Here is a 23,948-nt window from a genome sequence, read left to right on the forward strand (position 1 = left end):
AACTGAAAAGGATTATGAAATTGTAGAACTTTCCCCTTTACATCCAGTCATGTACGTATGGGAGCTTTAGAATTACCTGTTAGAAATTATTGTAATGCTGTGTTGAAACCCATGCCAATACAATGTTCATGTGAGCAGTGATAGTGAACAAGACAAACCATCAGACTCTGATTCTGGATGACTTCTGAACAATTTGTTCTGCTAAAACCTACTTATGAAGCTGCCAAGTGCATGAAAGCAACTGCTGAAAACCCCACCTTAAAGTTAGAGGCTGACTGGCAAAGTGCTTCATTCAATAACAGCAAGTAGATGTTGCCAAAAAGGAAAAGAGTATTGTCAGAAGTAAGATATGCTCTGGTTGCAGAGTAGAACTACCAAAAAATGAGAGCTTTTAGTTGACTGGGACTGTTTTGATGACATAATAAATCTGTCTTCTACGCATCTCCTGTTAGATAAAAAGCTCTGCAGCTACATAAAACAGAGGGCTAATCTGGTGCAAACTGATTCTCCAAAACTGTTAGCTTTTTTCCACCCCCCAACCCCCCCCTCTGGGCACAAATTTGAACCCGTACACACTTACACTAACTGCAGAAGTATGCAGTATGCCCAGGTCTCTCTAGTACTGGGGAGCCCAGAACTGGACCCAGTACTCCAGGTATGGCCCCACCAGTACAGGGTAGAGGGGAAGGATCAGCTCCTGTGACCTGCTGGCAAAAATTTGCCTAATGCAGCCCAGGATACCATTAGCATTCTTTGCAGCAAAGGCACACTGCTGGCCCATGTTCAATTTGGTGTCCACCGGGACCCCCAGGTCCTTTTCTGCAGAGCTGCTTTCCAGCTGCTGCCTGGGGTCCTCAGTTGTGCTGTTGGTTGTTGCCAAATATTACAGCTCATCCTAGGCTGAAGCTTATGGGAGGAGGACTGTGCACTGTGGATAATTGGTGAGATAAAAAAAAAAAAAGGGCAAAACAACATGAGATAAAGAGATGCATATAAAGAGATGCAGAGTATTAGTAGTTGCAGCTTGGGGAGAACAAAGTTCGCGATGCCGCATGTGGCTCTCTACAACACAAGCCCAGACAACTTCTACAGCGTGGAGCAATACGCAAGAATTGCAATAAATTGCATCACTTTCATAAAACTTTGCCAGAACTTTGCTTTTATAGCACACGTATTAAGATGGCTACAACAGCATTAGTGCAGAGACATGACAGGCAATGTTACACCAGAAGGGAGTGCATTTGTCAGGGGGTGTGTAATTGGTGAAGGAAAACTAGCAGCTGTTGAAACAAAACATCCAAATGAGCTGAAAGGTGCTGGAGGTGGCTGGGTGGGTTCTCTTGTCTTCTGCTATATTCTTGCCTCTAGGAATGATTTTAGGTAGTTTCTAAAAGAGGAACTAGAAAGCATTATTATTATGATTTCTAGAGGGAATGCAATTTGGTGGTGGTTAGCACCGTAAGACATGGTGCTTATCTCACTGTGGTTCCTTCTCTCATTGCTGGATTATCCTTTTCCTTTTTTTTTTTTCCCCCCAAACACGTTACAGCATAAGAATTATACTTGAAAGCTTTTTATGTAGTTAGTATTTCAAGTACTTCTTGGATGGTCTCTGCCTCTACATTCAGAAAGCACTCTTTTTTCTCAGTGATGGCACTAATCTGGCTATCTTTCTCTGACTGTGAGAGCTATCCCTAAGAAAACCTGTATAATTTATTATCTTTGATATCTCTAGTTCTCTGTAGAAAGTGCTTGAAATTTGGCATGGATACATAAGTGTTGGGGAGTTCTACACAAGCTTAAGAAAGATTACAGTCGCATATTGACTTGCATTTGCTGTTACGCAGGAAGTTGTTCGCAAATACGTATATGCTGATGTATTCAATATCAGCAGAATTACAGGCTTTTTTTAGGCCTTCATTTGGGAAAATAATAATAAATGACAGCATACATCTTGTTTGGGTGACAGTTTTTGGCAGACTTAGATTAAGATGTATTTTGCATGCAGTCTTATTTTAGGAGGATTTTTTTTTCCTTTTTTATTTTATTTTTACAGCATGTGCTCTGAGGTGTACACCTGAAGCCCTCAGCTGGGTAAAGCTGTAAGGAGTGTGACAAAACCGCAGGGCTGAACTCACAACAGATCAGTGAAACTTTAAGGAGAAAGGAAGGCAAGGAGGAGGATGAAATGAGGTAATACAGAAGGAGCACACTGCAAGGCTGCCCACTGCACTGCCTCTCCTATCCTCTAAAGGCAGATGAAGCATCGTGGGGCCTGTGAGGAACATCTGAGGAAACCTAGGCCCAACGTGGCAACCCCATTTCGGGGGCCGTGTTTCTGCGTGGAGAGGGCACTGCTGCTCGTGACAGCGTTACAGAGCACAGCCCCGGGCGGCGGGGCGCTGCCACCTCACGGCTCAGCCGCCACTGTTGCTCTGGCCACCACGGTGCCTGAGGGGGGATGGCGGCGACCCTCCCCTCGGGGGACCGGGGGCTGACTCCAAACGACCTTTCCCTCCGTATAGAAGGGGCGGGAGCGGGGCTGGGGCTCCGCGGGGGAGCCCCGAGGCCTCTGAGGGCCGGCGGCTCGGCGCCGTAATGGAGGGGGGGAAGGAACGGGCGGCGCCGAGCCGCGCATGCGCCCGGCCCGGCCCCGGCAGGGAAGGAGGGAGGCGGAGGTGGGGCCGGGGCGGCTGCGCGGCGAGGGCGGCGGCGCGGAGGAGAAACTCCGGAGGGGAAGCGGCGGCCGCCGGCCTCCGCCCCCCGGCAGCGGGAGGAGGAAGCGAAGCGGGCGGCCGGGCCGGCGCCGGCCCCGAGGTGCACGGTCCCGGCCGGAGCTCGGGCGGGCGTTTGGCTCCCCTCCGCCGCCGAGGGGAGGAGCGGCGGCGTCCCCGCAGCCCCGTCCCCGGCGGATGAGCAGCCCGCGGGGCGGCTTTGGCGGCCTCGCCATGGCCGGGCCCCGGCGGTGAAGGCAGCGGGAGCCGCCTGCGGCCGTGTCCGTGCCCGCGCCCGGCCGGGAGGCAGCGCAGCCACCAGGGGGCGGGCGGGGAGGGGGATGAGCGCTGCCGCCGCCGCCGCCTCCTCTGCGGGAGCCGCCGCCTGCACCGGGGCCGAGGGCGGCTTCTTCTTCCTCTCGGGCGGCTCCGCGCCCATGGGGCCCGAGGAGGGCTCGGCCGGCGGGCTGGGCGCCCTGGCGCCGCCGTCGGTGGGCTGCCGGGGCCGCTACCAGCTGCTGCTCTCGGGGAAGGCCCTGGCCGACAGATACCGGAAGATTTACACGGCGGCGCTGAGCGACCGGGAGCTGGGGAGCCACCCGGGCAGGTAACGAGCGCCCATCCCGGCCCTGCGCCCATCACCGGGCGCGGGGCTCCGCCGCTCCCCCCCCCCCCCCCCTCCCCGAGGCCGGGGCACGGCTACCTGTGCCCGCCTCCCCTCCCCCAGCGAGGTTTGGGGCGAGATGACGCCCTTTTCGCCAACGGGGGCGATCCGAGCCCCGGGCCGCCCGGCAGCAGGGCGATGGCTCGGCCCCGTGCTGCAACCCGGGGCCGGTACGGGATAACGGGACCCCGCCGGGGCTGGCCGTGCGGCTGTCACGGGCTGAACCAGCCCACGGGCTGCCAGCCTCGCGCGGCACCTGCCCGTCCTGCCGGCGGGGCCGTGTGTCAGAGCAGCCTTTCACCATCCTATTTTTTTGTTCGTTTCGGACGTCGCTGCCCGCGGAAAGATGAGGGAGAAGAAATGGGGCGCCGCCGGGGCCCGGAGGAGGAGGAGGAGGAGGAGGAGGAGGAGGAGGAGGAGGAGGCGGCTGCCTTACGGGAGGGGGGCGAGGGGTGGTGCTGGCATGGGCACCCTCCTGCTGCTGCCCCGGTGCTCCCCGCTGTGCCCCTCTGGAGGTGGTTGGGGTCGTGGATGGCACGGAAACGGGGCCGTGAGCCGTGATAAGGCGCGGTGGGGGTGGCCTGGCGGCAGGAAGGAAGACCCTTCAGTCGGTGTTGAGTTGGTAAATGGCTGCACAGCACGAGGTGCTTGGCATCCTTGGGTGTTTTCTGGGTTTTGTTTGGTTTTCTGCCCGACTTGAACAGCAGGGGTCACTTCCCCCACAAAAGGCTGTGTATGGGAGTGTGTAATAGTGTAAGAAACTTAAAGAATAACGTAATCTTCCCAATGTGCTCTTGGCAAGTGCCAGGAACGTGTGCTCTCTAACACTGGCATTTGACATCTTTGCAGTTTCTGAGTTCTCTTCAGATCGTATGACAGGGAAGCTATACCTTTTTACATATATATATATTTTTATATGTGTGTATATAACATATATGCGTGTATATATTATGTATGCATACTGCGTATATATATACGCACTATATATATTTATAATGAAGTATGTATATACATGTATATGTATAGTATTTATATATATACATAGTACCTGTAAGTTTTCTTACCCTTGTTTCCTTTCTTTCCTTAGCCCAGCACTCATGCCTTTTTCCTTTACGTCTTTTTTTCCAACTTTTGAGCATTTAATCCTGGGACTGCAAGTGCTAAACGTGAAGAAATCTATGTTAAGCTTTAATCAGATGTGATTGTTCTTAATCTTAATCTGATTGTTCTTAATCTGAATTTTTACCTTGACATGCCTGTACTATTTAAAGCTGTAGTTTTGAGCTTTTGTCCTCAATGGTTTTTGGTTTCAGCATAATTCAACTGGTATCTGTTCTACTTATTGTTGTAGAAAATACTAGCTTTAAGTGGGTGTAAATTTCAATATTTTTAATACATTCTTAATGTATTAATTTTGACTCCAAGATATAAATTGCATTCATTTTGAGCCTGTTTCCAACTAACAGGTTACTATGAGAATGACAATTAAAAGATAAATGATGACATTCAAAAGTTGCTGTGTATCTTCAGTTTTGAAGACTAGAGTTAGTCACTTGTCTTGGCTACGTTTTATTATCTTGCAGTAAATCACAGAAGCCAGAATCCTCTGTACAGGGGAAACAGATTGTGTTAAGGTATTAGGCAGGTGAATGCCAGCTAATTAATTATGGTGAATACAGTCAGTCTGGATAGCAGGAATTTTAAGAGGTTTAATGTTTAATAACCAGGTGTTGCTCACCATCTCTTGATACTGACCCCTAACATCTCTTGTATCAGACTGATGGCAGCCAACGCACTGCTCATCATCTCCACCCTTTTCCATAGCAATGTCAAAACGTTCCAGTTTAAGATTTGAGAATTTCAGCTACCTGGTGGTCTTTAAAAAGAAATTGTGAGACATTAGTAACATTTTCCTGTGCTCTAAGGCTCTCTGCTTTGAAGGGTGATAGTACAACCTGCTTGCGATATGTTGACATGGAATTCTTGCTTCATGTCTGCAAAATTGTGCTCTGCACTTAATAGTGTGATCAATGCCTCATTGAACCCTTTTATTCCAAACACTGACTTAAATGTTTATGAAGAACTAGAGAGCTGTATTAGAATGCTTGTGCACAGAAGAGGAAATGAGGCATTGTGAAGAATGTTTAAAAGTTGCACGTAAGATTAATTTCACATTTGCAAGGTGTTTGTGCTAGCTGTCACCTGAAAACAATGAATATCACGTGGTGAGTAGGATGGAGTAATTGGCTTTGAAACGGCGCTAGCAGTGTTTTGCATATCCTCCTGTAATGCTGGCCGTAGTGTTACAAAAACTTTGGTCGCCAAAGAAGATGGTTTGGTTGCTATGCTTGTTGCCCGCACCATGTTTACATAATTATTTATATAGTCTCTTGCAGTAACAGATTAGAGACTCATGCTGGGTTAAAATTAACTTGGCAAAAATGGTTTGTTGTAATCCAGCCTAATTCCCCGATCTGGCTCACCTTGCGATTGTACCCATGCTTGTGACAGCGTGAGGGGAAGGTTGCACAGAAATCTTTGCACAGAGAGGTGGGAGGAGAGAGGCTGCTGCTTTTGCCACCAGCGCCAGGCTAATAATTTTATGAAAGGGAGCAGAAATAAAGTATCTAATCCTGTAATTTAATGTACAGCCATCTTTGGTCAGCTGACAACTTTAAGAATCTGTTACAGTGCAGAGCAGTGGGAAATTTGCATGTCAAATCAAGATTGGTTTGGAAGATGAATCTACTCTGAGTATGTTTAATCTGTAGTTTGTGCTTTGTGGCTACCAAAATATATGAAGGTGATCGTTAACGGCATTATGGCTGATATGGCCATGAGGGTCTGTAAAACGCAAGTAGGAGCCTCTTCAGGGGACAAGTAAATGTTTCATGTTATTAGAACATGAACCCACTCATACATGGCTTCTGAGTGGATGAAACTCCAAGTCTGCTCTCTGTTACTGAGAATAATGGAAGTTCTTAAGTGTTTTCACTCCTGAAACTTTGTATTTACAAAATAGGGCACTTTAAAGGTATTTCTGATTTTCACGTTTTGCTGTCTTCAAATATATAGTTTTTTTTTTTCTGATATATCACTTGGAATTTAATCCTAACAAACACCTCTATCCAACTGAATTGCTGCTACTAATTCTTGTGTATCTCAGGGCTTTCCCTAGACTGTCAGACCCTTTGCTTTTCTTTTACTTGTGTACATATACTAGAAGAATATCAGGTAGGTTTATTGTGTTCTTTGAAATCTTCTGTCATATACAGATAGAAATGAATTTGTAGTGGCTTTTGTGTGGCCTGTCTTGTAATGCAGATGTTTACTGAATAATTTTGACTAATGTGAGTTTTTAATATTATAGTGACAATATATTCTGAAATGATAGTAATTTCACACTCACATCTGAGTGTTTTCCCATCTGGTTTGCAGCTATCAATTGATCTTTACCAAAAAGATAGATTTTTTTTTTCCTGAAGAGTGTAAACTCAGCAATTGTGAAAGTAACATCAGGCAGATAGATCCAAGAACAGTTTCCGAATAGGTTCTTCTTTGATCCCATATGCATTTTCAATTACTTATAAGGACTGTGTCTGGATTTCTCTAGTAATGTTAGGTGTCAGAAATGCAGCAGTATTTATTGAATAATAACAAGTAATAATATTGAATATGCTCTTTATGCTTCTTACTAAAGTGAGTCATCCTGCTGAGCTTATCAGATTGTTAATTTGTTCTTTACATAGTTGCTAGAAACAACCTATCAATTAATGTGGAAGCATTAGGAACTTAAAAATACAGCTGATTTTTCTGGATTACCTTTTTTTGTCCATTACTTCCTTGCTAGAGTTGCCTCTTTTATATTAGTTCCCACACAGAAAAAATTGTATTTGTGATCTGGGAAGAAAAAAAAACAAATCTAATGATGTGAAGCAGCTTGCCTTGAGACCAAGGAAAATTTCGGTTATTGCTGGAGTGTAAGATTTGTGCTATTGACCAGAAATCAGATGGGTGTTTCTCCAACCATTTTGACTGAAGAAGAGGCAGCCAATGTCTTTTGTTTCGTGATGATTCTTTCCACTGGACGATAAAGAAACTTGGGGAGGTAGGCCAGCTCATCTGCACTCATAGTGGTAAACTATACATCCTTTGGAGCAAATGGATCACTAGTTCGTTGTTTAGGCCTTTCACAGTTAAGTGAAAGTCTGAAGTCTTCCCTTATGCCCCTAAGTCTTCCCATATGCCCCTTATGCTCAAAATGCAACACGTATTTGGCTGTGGAGTACTTTAAATTTATACTTTATAAATATATATTTTTCAAAATTTTATTGGAGAAATGCTATTGAAATAATTCACCTTCGTGCTAAGTTATTAAAGCATGTGTAGAAACCATGTTTATTATATTTAGATACATGAAGTTTGTGTAGATGTGGTAGTTGGTATACCAGAAAGCCTAAATTTCCTAAGATCTAAAGTCTTTATAAAAGCTATAAGCTGCTTTCTGTTTGGGACTTGATACTTCTTTTTGTTTTGTTTTTGTTTGATTAAACTATAATTGCAAAAAGCTTGGAAGTATTCATTTGTTTGTAAAAGTAAGGTTAGTATACATAGAGACCAATAAAATGATTAGTGGTGTGGGTTTTTTTTGTGAAGAATTAAGTATTCTTTTCCCGCTTTACTCCTGTAAAAAGATTTGCTTCTCTGTTTTTCAATTCTTATGTTTTGTAAATGTCATTTTACCGAAAAGAAAGTTGAAGCAAGTCCGTATGTAAACTTAAAACTTTATTTTATTAGAAAATTTATGCGCTGCTGAATCTTACATTTTAGCTGCAATATAGCAGTGCTTTAATGCTTTATTTTCAACCCTGGATATGGGGAGAGCAGACTTCAGGTTACTCAGGGAACTAGATAGTAAGGGCCCCTGGGAAACTGCTTTTGAAGGCACTGGGGTCCTTCAATGTTGTTCACTTTTTGGGTACCACCTCTTAGGAGCACAGGAACAGGCAGTTTGAATATCTTGGAAGTCGAGGAGGCAGGACAGAGGCTGAGCAGGAAATCACGAGAAAAAGAGAGATCCTGATCCTTCTACAGATCGGGAGGAAAAAGAAAGTATGGACACTGAAAGTGAGGTTGGGTGACATGGGAGGACTACAGAGATGCTGTTGGCCACTGTAGGGAGTTCCCAATCAACTCAAAGCTGGCAAATGCTGTCCCAGTTTTCAAGAGGGTCAAGAAAGAAGATCCTGGTAATTACAGGCCTGTCAGTCTCACTTCAGTGCCTGGTAAAGTTATGGAGAAGATTATTCAGGGAGTTATTGGCAAATGTCTGAAACACAACACAGTCTTTGGACACAGCCGGTACAGGTTCATGAGGGGAAAGTCCTGTTTAACAAACTCAGTTTCCTTTTATGACAAGGTAACCACCTACCTAGGTGACCAAGGGAATCCAGCTGATACAATATTTTTGTATTTCAGAAAAGCTTTCAGTACTGTTTCTCAGTGTCCTTCTGGACAAAATGTCCAGCATACAGCTAGATAAATACGTAATGTGATGGGTGAACGATTAATTGGCTGACAGGCCAGGCTCAAAGTGTTATAGTAAATGGAGTTACATCAGGCTGGCAGCAGTCCCTAGTGGAGTTCCACAGGGCTCCATTTTAGGGCCAATTCTCTTCCATGTTTTCATAAATGACTTGGATGCAGGACTCAAGTACATATTAAGTAAGTTTGCAGATGACACTGATTTATGAGGAGCTGTTAGCTCCTTCTAGGGTGGAGAGGCCTTGCAGAGAGATCTGGACAAATCAGGGGGCTGGGCAAATCACTAACGATATGAAGTTTAACAAGAGCAAGTGCTGGATTCTGCACCTGGGATGGTGCAACCCTGGCTATACATACAGACTGGGGGATGTGAGGCTGGAGAGCAGCCCTGCAGAAAGGGATCTGCTGTTCTGATTGATGTCAAGTTGAACGTGAGCCAACAGTGCGCCCTAGCAGCCAGAAGAGCCAAGCATGCCCTGGGTTGCATCAAGCACAGATGGGTGTTGCTAGCTGGTCAAGGAAAGTGATGGTCCCGATCTGCTCTGTGCTAGTGCAGCCTCACCTTGAGTGCTGTGTGCGTGGTTTTGGGTGCCATGATGTAAGAGGAACATAAAACTATTAGCATCCGAAGGAGGGCTACAAAGCTTGTGAAGTGCCTAGAGGGCAAGATGTGTGAGGAGCAGCTGAGGCCCCTTGGTGTGTTCAGCCCCGAGCAGAGCAGGCTGAGGGGAGGCCTCACGGCGGCCTGCAGCTCCCTCACGAGGGGAGCGGAGGGGCAGGCGCTGAGCTCTGCTCTCTGGGGACAGCGACAGGACCCGAGGGAACGGCATGGAGCTGGGACAGGGGAGGGTCAGGCTGGGGGTTAGGGAAAGGTTCTGCACCCAGAGGGTGGTCGGGCACTGGGACAGGCTCCTCAGGGCAGTGAGCATGGCACCAAGCCTGCTGGAGTTCAAGAAGCGTCTGGACAACGCCCTCAGACACATGGTCTGCTTTTTGGGTAGTCCTGTGTGCAACCAAGAGCTAGACTCAATGATCCTTGTGGGTCCCTTCCAACTCAGGATTTCTATGACTATATGATTTATTCTGCTTTTAGTTAGTTGGGATTAACTTGTTGTTAAACTAAAGCCATGTATTTTATATATCTTTTTCACATATATTGTGATAATGGAAGTTGTTTTACAGATGTTTTTTGTTTTAGAGATGCTATAGTAGGTGCTTAGTCTAATGTGGTTTGTGTTTCTTCAGTGTTGGCATAGAAAATGGAATGGGAAAGAAGCAAGTAACCTGTCTGATTGCAAAATTATTAAGAAGTCAAGTTGATAAAATGAGGGTGAAAGCACTGGCAAATAGACTAAAATTTCTAAGCACCTTTAAAAGGACAACGTGAATTCTCTCTTTCTCTGGTTTGAAAAATTATTAAAAATGGAATCCATGAGGGGAATATTCTGTTTCTGTGGATTGCTAGAAAGGAATTTCCATTTTGCCAAAATGGATGTGGAAACCTCATTAGATGTCTAGTGATGCTACAGGAGACCTTTGTCTTTGTAGTCACGCGTCCTTCTATTTCTTATGAAGGAGGAGCGTACGTAATTTGGAAAGGCACTAGTGCATGTGATAGAATCACACTGTGTGGTTCTTCTATTTATTTTGGAGTACAAAATAATACTGTGTGGAACGTCTTGTTTTTCTGTCACAAGTTCAATTGCAGGCCGTGCTGGAGCTGAACAGAAGTTACAAAAAAAGCCCTGTGAAACTAGGTTTTGTACCTCTGAGAGTGTGTTTGTATGAGTGCGTGTCAAGTATCAGCAGCTACTGTGTGAGCTGCTATTTAGGGACATTGGGAGTGTGGACCAGCGGAGAAGGAAAACAATTATGTGCAGAACATGTCAGTTTGTTACCAAATCATTTGTATTGGGAATGTACCAATTTAGCAGTAATATTTTGATCATTATTGGTTAAGGCTTCTTAGTGTTTATATCGTAATTGTGTCAGGAAGCATCTTTCCAGAAAATTATGACAGCAGATTGCTGCCTCTTTTTCCCATTATTGGCTCTTCTGTTTCAGCTTCAGGATTCTTATAGACACTAAGCGTAGGTAAGGCCCTATGTCATTTTCCTTTCTTGGTAGATTGATCCTTGATGTTTGGTGATCTCTTGTTACTGCTGCTAACTTTGAGGATCTTGGCTACCCAGTGTGCTCCAAAATACTGTGTTTCTAAAATAGTTTATCCTTTCTGAACGTCAGCTTGTGGATTATTGATGAGAATATTTGTGTGAATGTGATTGTAGGTGTTGGTATCTACACAGTGGCAAAATCCTCAACTGCAGCAAGACCTCTGACTCAATTATTAGCTTTATGCTTGTAGTTGTCAACTCTGTTACATTAAGTTCATGTTACGTGAAATTTCTTCCACTTGAAACCAGCAAACATTGCCTGAATATTCTGCTGAAGTTCACAAGAATTTGGAATTTTAATACCCAAACATAAAAATAATACAACTTCTAAGTAGGACAGGATGAGAAAAAATAGCATATTAGATTTGCAACATTTGTGGTTTACTTCATTTCCTTAATATTTTAACCAGCAACTGATTTTTTTCTAATTTATTTCAAGATGGGCCACAGCTTCATGGTTAAAGGAATAATTAGGGCTAATTTTGCTTAATTGGGATTGGACTTCCATTTTTTAAAGACGCATGAGTTCTGATGGCAATTTAATATCAAGTCGGATATTTTGTTCTCAGCAATCTTCAGACTAATCTGCATGTCCCAGGGATTCTTCCACCTACTGATTCGAGACCATCTGTTTATGTGTTCCAGTCTCTTTTTTTCTTTCAATGCTAGTTTGTGGTGGGGGTTCTTTTGTGTTTTTGTTGCTGTTTTGTTTTTAAACTGTGAGGGAATGCCAGTTAATGTTTCGATTCCAGTTATGCTAGCTACTCTGGCAGACTGGTGGTCTGTTAAGTGACAAACAGAAGCAGTTAAAGTTAGGCTGGAGCTGGAGTAATATAAGAAGTTACCATCCCCTGCTGCTGGCTGTGTTAAATGGGTTGAATGGGCTTTCTGCTTCGTGAGAGCTTGATGTTGAATTTGTGCTTCCACTGTATGAGGATTTTTTTATTTTTATTTTTTTTCTTTCACACCTCTTCCACTCCCTGCCCCATCCCCTGCCATATTATGCTCTTCTTCTTGGCCATGGTATCTTGAGGATGCTGTAGTAAATTCTTCTCTTGATATGACTACTGATGCGTTTATAGAGAGCACAAATAACATATCAGTAAGTCTTCTGTACTGAACCATTTCCTACAAACTGTTTTGTGTCCTCCGTTTACTTTGGAAACTGGACTCCTTACAGCATCTCTCGAAAACATGGTTGCATTTCTCTTTCTTACCTTGCTTGCCATAAACAGTGCTTCAGACTGAGATGCTGGTTGGAATAATAGTCTTAGAATTAATTAAAGCTTTTATATTTTAAATATACTCTTGCTAAGTAATCTTTCACAGTCAATTCCTACCACTGTACCACTCCAAAAGATGAGAACTAGAAATTGGCACAGGAGAGTGGGCTACTTGTGTTCTAAATGGCTACACTAAGATACATGGTTTTTATATGTTTAAATGTATGCTTCATTTTTTTCTTAGCAACCAATATTTCTTAGTAAATAGCATATCATAGCTCAGTACCTTCCTTCAGACTGATGAATGTGTGGGACTAAGTTTTTATCGTTATAACCGTACAATATTTCTTTCTTTGCATGTGATCTATCTATCACAACTTTAATGTAAGAAAACTGTGGGTATTTTTCTTAATAATTTAATAAGTCTAAACCTGTACTAGTTGCACAGCCTAGACAAGAAACAGAAGTTCAGCTACCTTGTCCCCACATTAATCTAACCAAAGCGCTCCAGATTTGTGCCATTCCTTATTTTTCATTTTTTTCCCTTGATTTTACTTGATTCATGTTCCCAAGCATAATCGTTTAAGGTAATGTTTTTTCAGCTGTGGTTTGTGAACTCCTGGAAAACACTTCATAGATTCTATGAAAGTGGAAGTAAGATAAGGTGAAAAAAAATAAGCCCATTGTTAGTAATTTTAAATTCATTAGAATGATTCAAACCACTACTGAAAATTTTTATAGGTCTACAAATCTAAATAATTGGAAGTGTCTTCTATAACTTGTGCTGCAGTGTCATAGGATTTAGGTTGTTTTGATCATGGGCTCTGTCAATTTGGAAAAATACCTAGCTAAGAGTTTGAGCCTTAACAAGGTCAAACCCTGAACTCTTTGTTTCACTTCTCCAGCATTCTCTGTCTTGTTGATAACATCACCCATCTTTTCTGTTGCTGAGCCTTTATGTTTGTCTTTATACACATCCAATCCAATGATTGTCTTTATACAGATCTGTGGCCGGTCTTTTGCATTACATTGAGATGAACTTGATCTTAAATACCGTATTCTCCTGTTTTTATTATCACAGCTTCATCTCTCATATCTTGATTTTTCTCAAAGTATTCTATCCCCTTTCTCTTCAAACTCTCTATCCCATTTTATCACTAGAATATAGTAGAATATAGAGTGTTGACCATTTGGAGAACGGTAAGTTTTCAGTAGTGTGCACTAGGTGGTTGCAGCTTGCGCTGTCCAGTGAAGATGGTGCAGTATTTATTTGTTTCTTTCTAATAGTAGTCCCTCTGTCTAAGGATTTAGTACTGTCGTTAACAGCTGTAGTGTGCTTTTTCTTAAAGTGTGCTCTCTTTAAGTAAAGTTCTTCCTTAATTTCATGGAGCTGATTCTCTAAATTAAAATTCTGCTGATATGATTTAAAAAAAAAAAAAGAAAAAAGCTTTGTACATGCTTTTGTTTTGGTGGTCGCATTTGGATAGGAAAGTGGCCAGAGGTTCTGATACTGTTTTTGCTATGGCAGAAAGACTTTTTTATTTTTACCTAAGCAAAAAAAAAAATAGCCCTAAAGCTGTCTGTAGAGGTGAGAGATACTTTCCTTCACACTGAAAAACTAGAAGTAGAATACTTTACTTACATGTATTCTTGCAGATCTAATTTCATGGATAATGTTTCAGCTAATTCATGAAAAATCAGGTAATTACAGAACAGAAACTATACCTGTGAGTGATTGTGTTGAGAAAGCATTCTCTTTGTGCAGAGAATACTTTGTAGGTGTGCTTCCTTGTGCGTTCTCTGTGCTACTAAAACAGCATAAATATATCATAAACATTTTATTTGTAAAAGGGAAATTTCTAGATACTGTTTTGCAGTTCTGCTGTTCTGTCATGGTTAAATTAAAATCAGATCTGTTTCACTTGTATAGTTGGTTTAAAGGTTTAAAAAGGATATTCCAGCAGGCTGAATAACCTGCATCCGTAAGCCTCCAAAAATTAGATTTTCGAGGAAAAAGGATGCTAATTGTTTTAAAAATTCATGTAATAGTAATAATAATATAATGTTATGTCATAAACTTGATAAATTGCTCTGAGTTATGAAACTAAGTCGTCATGATTAAAACGATGTGCAATTTCTGCTCACAAACAGCAGCACATTAAATTCCCAACTGAGAAAGTAATAATTTTTCTTTCTTTTTCTGTACCAGTGTGCAGGAAAGAGTCCCAGACTGTAGTAACATGGCTGTTAGCCTTAGCCCTATTCCAGACGTTTGATGTCTTAACTTACCTGTAGCTTCTGCTTAGCTCTGTATTCTTCCTCATGCAGTGTTCTCCCAAATCCATCAGACTCCTTTTTTGATTTTTTAAACCTTTTCTCTTCAGATCCTTTAGAAGCCCAGTTTAGCCTGTCCTACTAGCTTGCTTCTGTTTTTCTCCTATTTTAATTGGATTGAAGTTGATATTCCTTGCCCTGATTTACAGATTGAAGTGGCTAGATTTTTGATGATTTTTCCATTTGTAGATAAACTGCTTAAGCTCTGACTTGCCTTTTATATTGGCATGGTGAAAATATACATCAGAATGCTTTTTTAATAATGCAAAGAAGATAGTACAGAAACTGGTAATGGTTTGGGGGACATACACGTGGCTGTTAGAATGACTGTTGAGCTATTGCTCACTTTAGTAAAAAGTAGTGGAGTTCCTCAAACATTAGATCTCAGAAGTACCACATGAAGATAGTAATGCTAGTAATGCTTATCAATATTTGAAGTGATCTGAAGATAATATTTTTTTATCAACAATCAAAAAAAAAATCAAGCTTTTATTATTTTGGGAAAGGATTGATTGTACTCTCTAGTTTTGTTTTGAGATCTGTCACTCAAGCTGAGTGGTTTCCTTCTCCAGTGATTCTCACCGGTGAGTTCCTTAAAACATCTGCAGCCCACGATGGAAAGTAATAGTACTCCCAGTGTTTTTCAACAACATCTACAGATACCTTCAGGGCAGAGAAAGCAGTGATACTCTTTACCTTTCCTTCAGTAAGGCTTTGGACACTGTGTCCCATGACATCCATGTAGACAGGCTGACAAACTGTGTGTTAAATAAGCGGGCTGTGAGTCCGGAGGCTCGCGATCAGTGACACAAGTGACACAGAGGAAGGCCTCTAATAGTGTACCACAGGGGTTGATACTGGTACCAATACTGTTTAGCATCCTCGTTAATGACCTGGATGTTGAGACAGAGTGCACCCTCAGCAGATTTGCCAGAGAACAAAACCAGGACTGGCGGCTCATACACCACGTGGTTGTGCTGCCATTTAGAGGGACCAGGACAGGCTGGAGAATGGGGCTGAGAGGAGTCTCATCGAGATCAGCAAAGGGAAACGTACAATCCTGCATCTGGGGAGGAGTATCCACAGGCACTAGTAGGTGCTGGGGGGCTGGCCAGCTGCAAAGCAGCTCTGCAGAGAAGTAGTTTGGGGTGCTAGGTGGACAACAAGCTGACTCTGAGCCAGTAATGTGCCCCTGTGGCAGAGAAGGCAGATAGCCTTCTGGGCTGGGTTAGGAAGTGTTGCCGGCAGGTCGAGGGGAGGCGATCCTCCCTGCTCAGCTCAGGTGAGGCTGCATCTGGAGAACTGAGTTTGTCTCCTCAGTACAGGACAGACATGGAGCTACTGGAGAGAGTCCACCAAAGGGCCACACAGATGCTGAAGAGACTGGAGCACTTCTCCTGTGAGGAAAGGCTGAGAGAGCTGGGACTGTCTGCCTGGAGAAGAGAAGGCTCAAGTGCAGTCCTGTCCATGTGTGTAAATACCTGGTGGGAGGGAATGAAGAAGAGTTAGCTAGGCTCTTCTCGGTAGTGGTCACTGACAGGACAAGAGACGATGGACACAAAAATCATGGAATTCAATCTGAACACAGGGAAACACTCTTTTTTTTTTTTTTTTTTAAACTGTGAGGGTGGCCAAGCACCGGAACAGGTTGCCCGTAGAAGTTGTGGAGTCTCCTTCCTTGAAAATATTCAGAACCCAACTGTATATGGTCCTGGGCAACCATCTCTAGCTGACTGTGCCAGAGCAGGGCGGTTCCTAGAACCACAGCATGGTTGAGGCTGGCAGGGACCTCTGGAGCCTATGTGGTCCAGCCTCCTGCTCTAGCAGGGACACCCAGAGCAGGTTGCCCAGGACTATATCCAGGTGGCTTTTGAAGGTCTCCAAGGAAGGAGACTCCACAAGCTCTCTGGGTCACCTGTGCCAGTGCTTGGTTACTGTCCAGCAAAGTTATCTCCCTTCTAACCTACATGAGCTTGTGATATGGTAATTCTTAGGAAAGTAGCCCAGGATGAGAAAACATTTATAAGAGGCTTACCTGTTGTCTTCTGACAGGAGGTGTCCCAGGGAACAAACCCAAGGGGTGTTGAACAGTCTTGCAGCAGAGCTGTGCTCGAGCCATGGTGGTCATGTTACTGTAAACATGTATTGGACCTCCATGCCGTAATTCAAGGGAAGTAGAGGGAATAAGAGGGGAACTGAAAAGGTAATAACAGATGCAGTTTTAAATAAAAGCTACACAGTTGTCCTAACATTCCTGTAGGAAGAGGTGCGTGGTAACAAGATCCAATTGTACTATTTCGTATCATCAGCTCTGTCACGTGAGCAATTTCTGGTTTGTCCCAACATTTTATTGACTTCCCTCCCACCCTTCCTTTGGTTTTATATTTGACGGATGTTTATCGGTTGTTAACAGCAATGGTCTATGCCCTATAAAAAATAAAAATAAAAAGCAAGTAACTTCTTGCAATAAAGGAAGAAATACGGTCCCACAATTTTGAGCTCTTCAGCCTTGATAACCCTTTTTTCTTTAGTGTTCCCTTTCCAATATTTTGAAGCCCTTAATAGTTGAACTTCCATAGCAAAAAGACAGTGAGTAGTAAGTGTCTTGCTGACAGGCACACTAGTATTTATCAGCTGTGGTTCTCCGTTATGCTATTTGATGTTAAGATCAAACTTGAAACTGGATTACAAATTAACAGCTGTTTTGGAGCACTTCGGAGGGTGGAGTAAATGGCATGGGAGATAGCGAAGCCCAGCAGAGGCTGCGGTTGCTTTAATGTCTCTCTGTAATGGCTCTACCCTTCATCTGTGTGATCATGTATCAGATAAATTATTTAGAAGATAAAGAAAAAGCACAAAATACACATCATTGTAGTTCATCAGAAGAGTACTGATTTTTTTCTACATGATTGAAAACTGATGCAGATCCAGTAGAAAAGACAGTAGTGCCTCATGATACGTTAAAACAATTGCAATCAGTGATGAAGGCAAGAATAGAGGACTAACAGGCTAGAGAGTAGCTTGGTGTTTTCACAAACCTGATGAAATTCCTCTGTATGTTGGTTGGAAAAACTGGCAACAGGCTGAGACAATGTCAGAGCTATTAGGAATTATCTTGGAGACTTCATAGATGTATGAGGTTCAAAAAACTGATACAAAGCAGATTGATAAAAAGTCCCTGAATAAAAAATGGATGAAAAAAGACTCGATGTACTACATTGAGCTAGACTACATTTCTGAAAGTACTGAAAAAAAATCTTTTATAAATCAAGGTGGTAAGTTAGACAAAGTGGATATATGATGAGCCCTGTCTGGGTGTTGTGGTTTAACCCAGCAGGCAGCTCAGCACCACACAGCTGTTCGCTCCACCTGCCCCCCTCAGTGGGATGGGGGAGAGAACTGATAAAAAAAAGTAAAACTCGTGGGTTGAGATAAGGGCAGTCTACTAGAAAAGGTGTGTGTGGGGGAGAATACAAAAAACAAAAAATACACAAAACAAGTGATGCACAATGCAATTGCTCACCACCAGCTGACCAATGCCCAGCCAGTTCCTGAGCAGACCCCCAGCTAACTCCCCTCAGTTTTATTGCTGAGCATGCCACCATGGCCAGCCTGGGCCAGCTGTCCTGGTTCTATCCCCTCCCAGCTCCTGGAGCACCCCCCGCCTGCTCACTGGCAGGGCATTGTGAGGAGCTGGAAAGTCCTTGGCTCTGTGTAAGCACTGCTGTGCAACAGCTAAAACATCAGTGTGTTATTAACAATACTTTTCTCCTAAATCCAAACACAACACCATAACAGCTACAGTGAAGAAAATTATCTATCTGTAACCAGGACACTGGGAAACAATACTTGGTCACTATTAACAGTTATCTAAAATTATTTTTCGAAAATTATGGAAGAAAATTAGTACTTCCCCCAAATAATTTTAAGTGTTAAACTTATTTTAAGTCAGATGATAGTTAAGTTTGGATCCAGCTCTGGGTATGGACCCAGCCTGACCTTCAACTTAGCTTGCTATGAGCTGAAGCAAGCCCAGAATATCTTGTTGTTGTAGATCAGCTAGGAGTATAGAGATCTCTACATCTAGCCTTGGGTCTGCTCTGGGAAACACACTGAACTTCAAACAGATGCAAATAAGAAAAGCTAGTGTTGCCCCCATCTACTCTGGCTGGACTGTAGCCTTCCTCTAGTTGAATATTTTTGTGTTGTCTTCCAGCTGCTAATTTGGCTGCTCCTGTTCGAATGCAAAGTGCGTTTATACCTGTTGAGACGCCCACTGTGGCTACATGCTGCCCACCGGCCTGCTGCCAGACAGCCCGATGCCTGGAGCAGCAGCGGTTGTGCATCTGGATCTGTCCTAGGTCCTGAACTGCTCCATCTCGGCAGCCGTGTTTTCAGAGAGAGGATTGAGTTTGGAGATGAAAAAGTTTGTAGGTGATGCAAAGTTGAGAAAGATTGCAAGTATTACTGAAGATGATAACCTCAATATATGTTTAGCTCTAAGGGAAAACAACCAATATGAACAAATGTAAAACCAAAGTGAATGAAAGCTAAGGTAAAAGTTCTTCATGATAGCTTCTACACATTATATAAAATTATGGAGTGAAGTTGTCATGCTGTTGGAGTGGTTTTGTTTTTGTTTTCAAAGTGCATGACAGATTCTTTTCTGTAGGAAACCTGAAGTAATTCTTGGCCTTTTGTTTGTAGCTGAAGATTGGGGGGTTTCATTGTCCCTTTTCCTGAAAAGCTAGGTATGACTGTAAGACAAAGAAATTCGTGTCAGTGATGTAAACAATCTGTGGTTTAAGCTGAAGGAACTGAGACTGTTTAATTGGCAGAAGACTCTTATTTCTCCTGAGAATTGAAATAAATTCAGGCTGGTCATGGAAAAAGAGGAAAATAAACTTTTTTCTACCACGAAGAAGTTAAAAAAAAAAAACACATTAAATTGTCATAAGGGAGATAAAGACCTCACAAAGAGCTTGATTAAGGCCTCACAAAGACCTTTCTAGTAGGATTACCAGACATGATGACAGCATGATCAATAGTATTGGCAGTATTTAATAACTTCATAGGGAAAACACTTGTCAAGAGTTGTTCTGGGTTAACCTTGGAAGGGAGCTAAGCAACATGCAGCCACTTGCTTGTTCCCCTACCTCCAGGGGAATGGAGCAACAAGAAATGGAGAGTAAAAGTAAAAAAAAAAAAACAAACAAACAAACAAAACCAAAACAAAACAAAAAAACACAACTTGAGTTTTGACATAATTGGCTAATTATTGAAGGAAAAGTGGAAGAAGAGAGAAAGAAAAAAAAGTGATGCAAAGGCAATGCCTCACTACTCCACAGGTTGACCCATGTTCATCCAGTTACTGAGCAAAAGATAGCTAACCTCCATAAACGCCTTATTTTCCCTTTTTTTGCTGCTAAAAATGTTGCTATAAGGCATGGAACACCCTTCAGTTAGTTGGGGTCAGCTGCCTGGTTGTGTCCCCACCGATCTCTTGTGCACCCCCTGATCTATTCAGTGGGAGGTCGGGCATGCAGACTGAGAAGCTGGAAAGGCCTTGATGCTGCACAAACGCAGTTCAGCTGCAGATTTCTTGTGGTTTAATCCCAGTCAGTAGCTAAACATCACACAGCTGCTGTCTCACTCCCCCTCCTCAACAGAACAGGGGGACAAAATAGAATGGAAAAGCTTGTGGGATGAAGGAAGGACAGGGAGCTCACTCACTAATTAGCGTCACAGGTAGAACAGACTCAACATAGGGAATATTAATGTGATTATTGCCAGTTGGTAACACTAGAGAGCAGTGAGAACTAAAAGCAAACTGAAAACACCACCAACACCAGTCCATCTTCTGCTTCCTCCTCCTGAACTGAATGGGGGATACAGTCAGTCCATAACACTTTGTCTCTGCTGTTCACTCATGGTTATTCTCTTCTCCTGTTCCCGCATGGGGTCCGTCTCGTGGGTGCTGCCCTTTCTGAATTGATCCTACATGAGCTTCCCATGGGCTGCAGTTCTGGCCAAGAACTTGCTCCTGTGTAGGCTCTCCGCAAGCTTCAGCCTCCTCCAGGCCACATCCACCTGCTCCACCGGGGGCTCCTCCACGGGCTGCAGCGTGGAGATCTGCTCCGTGTGGGACCCATGGGCTGCAGGGGGACAGCCTGCTCCACCAGGGGCCTCTCCACAGGCCGCAGGGGAACTGCTGCTGTGTGCCTGGAGCACCTCCTGCTGCACTGACCTTGGGGTCTGCAGGGCTGGTTCTCACTACTCACTCTCTCAGCTGCTGTTGAATAGCAGTTTTTTTTCCTTCCCCTTTCATAAAGCTGCTCTCCCAGCATCACTCCCTGGCTCAGCTCTGGCCAGCTGCAGGTCCCTTTTGTAGCTGTCTGGAACTGGCTCTGATCTGACATGGGGCAGCTGCTGGGCTGTACTCACAGAGGCCAGCCCTGCAGCCACCCTGCTACCTTGCCACGTAATCCCAATACAATGTTCAGCTAACATCAGTGTGTTATCAGCATTGTTTTGGTTCCAAATCTAAAGCATAGCGCCTTATGAACTGCTGTGGAGAAAATTAACTACATCCCAGCCAGGCCCAGTACAGGAATGAAGTGGAATTTGACTTCCTCTGCTGGACCAGGGAATGGAAAAAATAACCTTTTTGGTTCCTTCCTAGACACTCCTTTTAATGATTCTAGACTATTTTCCACTTGTCAAATTATGTTCTAGATTGTCTGTACATTTGAAGTTTGAAAAAGTGTTGTTAAAGGTCGGGTACACACTGTCCACATTACAGAATCACAGAATGGCCGAGGTTGGAAGGGATCTCTGAAGATAATCTAGTCCAACCCCCCTGCCGAGCAGGATGATCTAGAGCACATTGCGCAGGATGGCATCCAGGCGGGTTTTGAATACCTCCAGAGAAAGAGACTCCCCAGCCTCTCTGGGCAACCTGTTCCAGTGCTCTGTCACCCTCACAGTGAAGAAGTGCCCTCTCATATTCAGCCAGAACCTCCTGTGCTTCAGTTTGTGCCTGTTGCCTCTTGTCCTGTCGCTGGGCACAACTGAAAAGAGACCGGCTGCATCCTCTCAACACCCTCCTCTCAGATATTTATATACATTAATGAGCTTTCCCTTCAGTCTTCTCTTTTCCAGGATCCATTTTCTTTTCAATTGATCCATCTGCACAGAGCAGCTATTGATGTTGCATGTAAGCATGTTTTTTGTCATGCATTTACAATACCCACAGGTATTGGTTATATCCAAGATACTGTGTGTATTGATTCAAGTGATTGGCTTGTCTTAATATAAGCGTATATTTTAGGTGTGGTGGTATGCTTTTCATCCCTTGTTTTCTTGTTAGCTTTGCATAGTACTGCAGTTTTCATTATGCTAATTCCCATAGAAGTCTGCTTGTATGTCTAAATTTGCTGTGTTTGCTGATCCAGATGGTGAACAGATGAAAAGCTCAGTATGTCTCTACTTGGAAGCATAATCAGAAACATAGCAAGGTACCAGGAAAATGCTAAACTCAGGACTAGAAAAAATGTACTCCTTCCATAATGTAGAAGCAAAGTTACAGAGCAGTCAAATTTTACTTCAGTATGTAAACACTGAGGATCACAGTATGGTTGAATTTGGAAGGGACTTCTGCAGACTGTCTAGTCCCACATTTCTGCATAAAGTAGTCTTTTTCTGTAAAGCTAATTTCCAGTCAGTTGACTGATAGTGTGTACAGGTGCACGAGGTTATTCCTCCCCAGATGCAGGACTTTGTTAAACGTGATGACATTCCTATTGTCCCATTTCTTCAGCCTGTTGAGGTCCCTCTGAATGGTGGCATAACCATCTTGTGTATCGACCACTCCTCCAGATTTTCTGTTATCTGTAGACTGGCTTGAAGCTGGACTCTGTCCTATTATTCACAACCCTGTGACCCCAGCCATTTGGCCAGTTTTCAGTCCACATTTATCTAGATTGTACTTCCACAGTTTGTATGTGGGGATGTTGTGACTGACAGTGTCAAAAGCCTTACCAATGTTGAGATAAACAATATCCATTGCTCTCCTGTTACCTGCCAAGCCAGCCTTTTTGTTTAGAATGAAAGTTTGGTCAAGCATGATTTCCTCTTAGTAAATCCAAGCTGACTGGTGTCACTTTCTTGTCCTTTGTATGTTCATTTCAAGGATTATTTGCTCAATCACCTTTCTAGGTGATGAAGCTGACAAACCTGTACTTCTCCAGGTCCTCCATCTTACCTGTGAAGACAGGAGGAACGTTTGTTTTCTTCAGGTCCTCAGGAACCTATGCCAATTGCTACGACCTTTCAAAAATTATTAAGAGTGGCATTGTAGTATCAGCAACTAGCTCCCTCAGTACTTGCAGGCACATTCTGTCAAGTCCTGTTGACGTGTGTATGTCCACTTTATTTAAATGTTCATTAACCTGATGCTCCTCCACTGAGGGTAAGTCATCCGTACTTTCCCTCTGGTCTCAGTAGCATGTGATTGCTGTTCTAGTCTTATCATTAAAGACGGGGTGGTCAAAGTGACCTGGTCCTTACCTTGTTCAGCATTGAGCTCACGTTTTCGCTAGTATTCCTTTAGTTACTTGTCCTTTTTGTCCTTCATATCCCATGCCAGATTCAACTTCAGGTGGGCATTGGCTTTTATACACCCATCCCTGAACGCTCAGGCAGTGTCTCTGTATTCCTCCTGGGTGACTTGACACTGCTTCAACCTCTTGTGTGCTTCTTGTGCTTCCTTTTTATGCTTGAATTTTGTCAGGGGCTAATTGTTCATCCATGTAGGCCTCACATCACATGTGCTTGACTACCTGCATGTGTGAACAGGCTGCTTTTGAGCTTGGAAATTGAAAATGAACTCTCCTGCACACCTTTCTCTAGGAGACCGTACTCCCATGAGATTCTTCAGAGTAAATCTCTGAACAGGCTAAAGTCTGCTCTTCTGAAGTCTAGGGTTGTAATTCTGCTTTTGCGTTGCTCCTGTGTCTCAGGACTCTGAACTCCACTGTCTCGGTGTTAATGCAGCCATGGCTGCCCCCAACCTTAATGCACCCAACTGGCTCTTCCTTGTTTAAATGCCAAGTCCAGCAGCGTGCCTTTCCTCGTTGACTCCTCAATCATCTGTGTCATGAAATTACCACCCAGGCACTCCAGAAACCTACTGCATTGCTTGTGCCCTGTTGTGTTGTCCTTCCAGCTGATATTGGGATGGTTGACATCCCCCATAAGGATCAAGGCCTGTGAGGTTTCTTGCAGGCCTCATCAA

The 23,948-nt window shown here is 43.6% G+C and overlaps 1 protein-coding gene across 8 annotated transcripts in view; it reads left to right on the forward strand.

Annotated features, from left to right (window-relative positions):
* The first annotated feature begins 2,659 nt into the window (after positions 1–2,659).
* The window catches only part of MYCBP2 (MYC binding protein 2), a 197,523-nt gene continuing 176,234 nt past the window's right edge, over positions 2,660–23,948 (forward strand). For all 8 annotated transcript variants that reach the window (XM_083820540.1, XM_083820544.1, XM_083820543.1 and 5 more), the window contains exon 1: positions 2,660–3,321. In XM_083820540.1, the coding sequence (XP_083676666.1) occupies positions 3,056–3,321 (266 nt within the window). In that variant the 5' untranslated portion in view covers positions 2,660–3,055. The remainder of the gene's footprint in view (positions 3,322–23,948) is intronic.

Source organism: Anser anser, assembly GCF_964211835.1.
Source record: "Anser anser genome assembly, chromosome: 1".
Lineage (NCBI taxonomy): Eukaryota > Metazoa > Chordata > Aves > Anseriformes > Anatidae > Anser > Anser anser.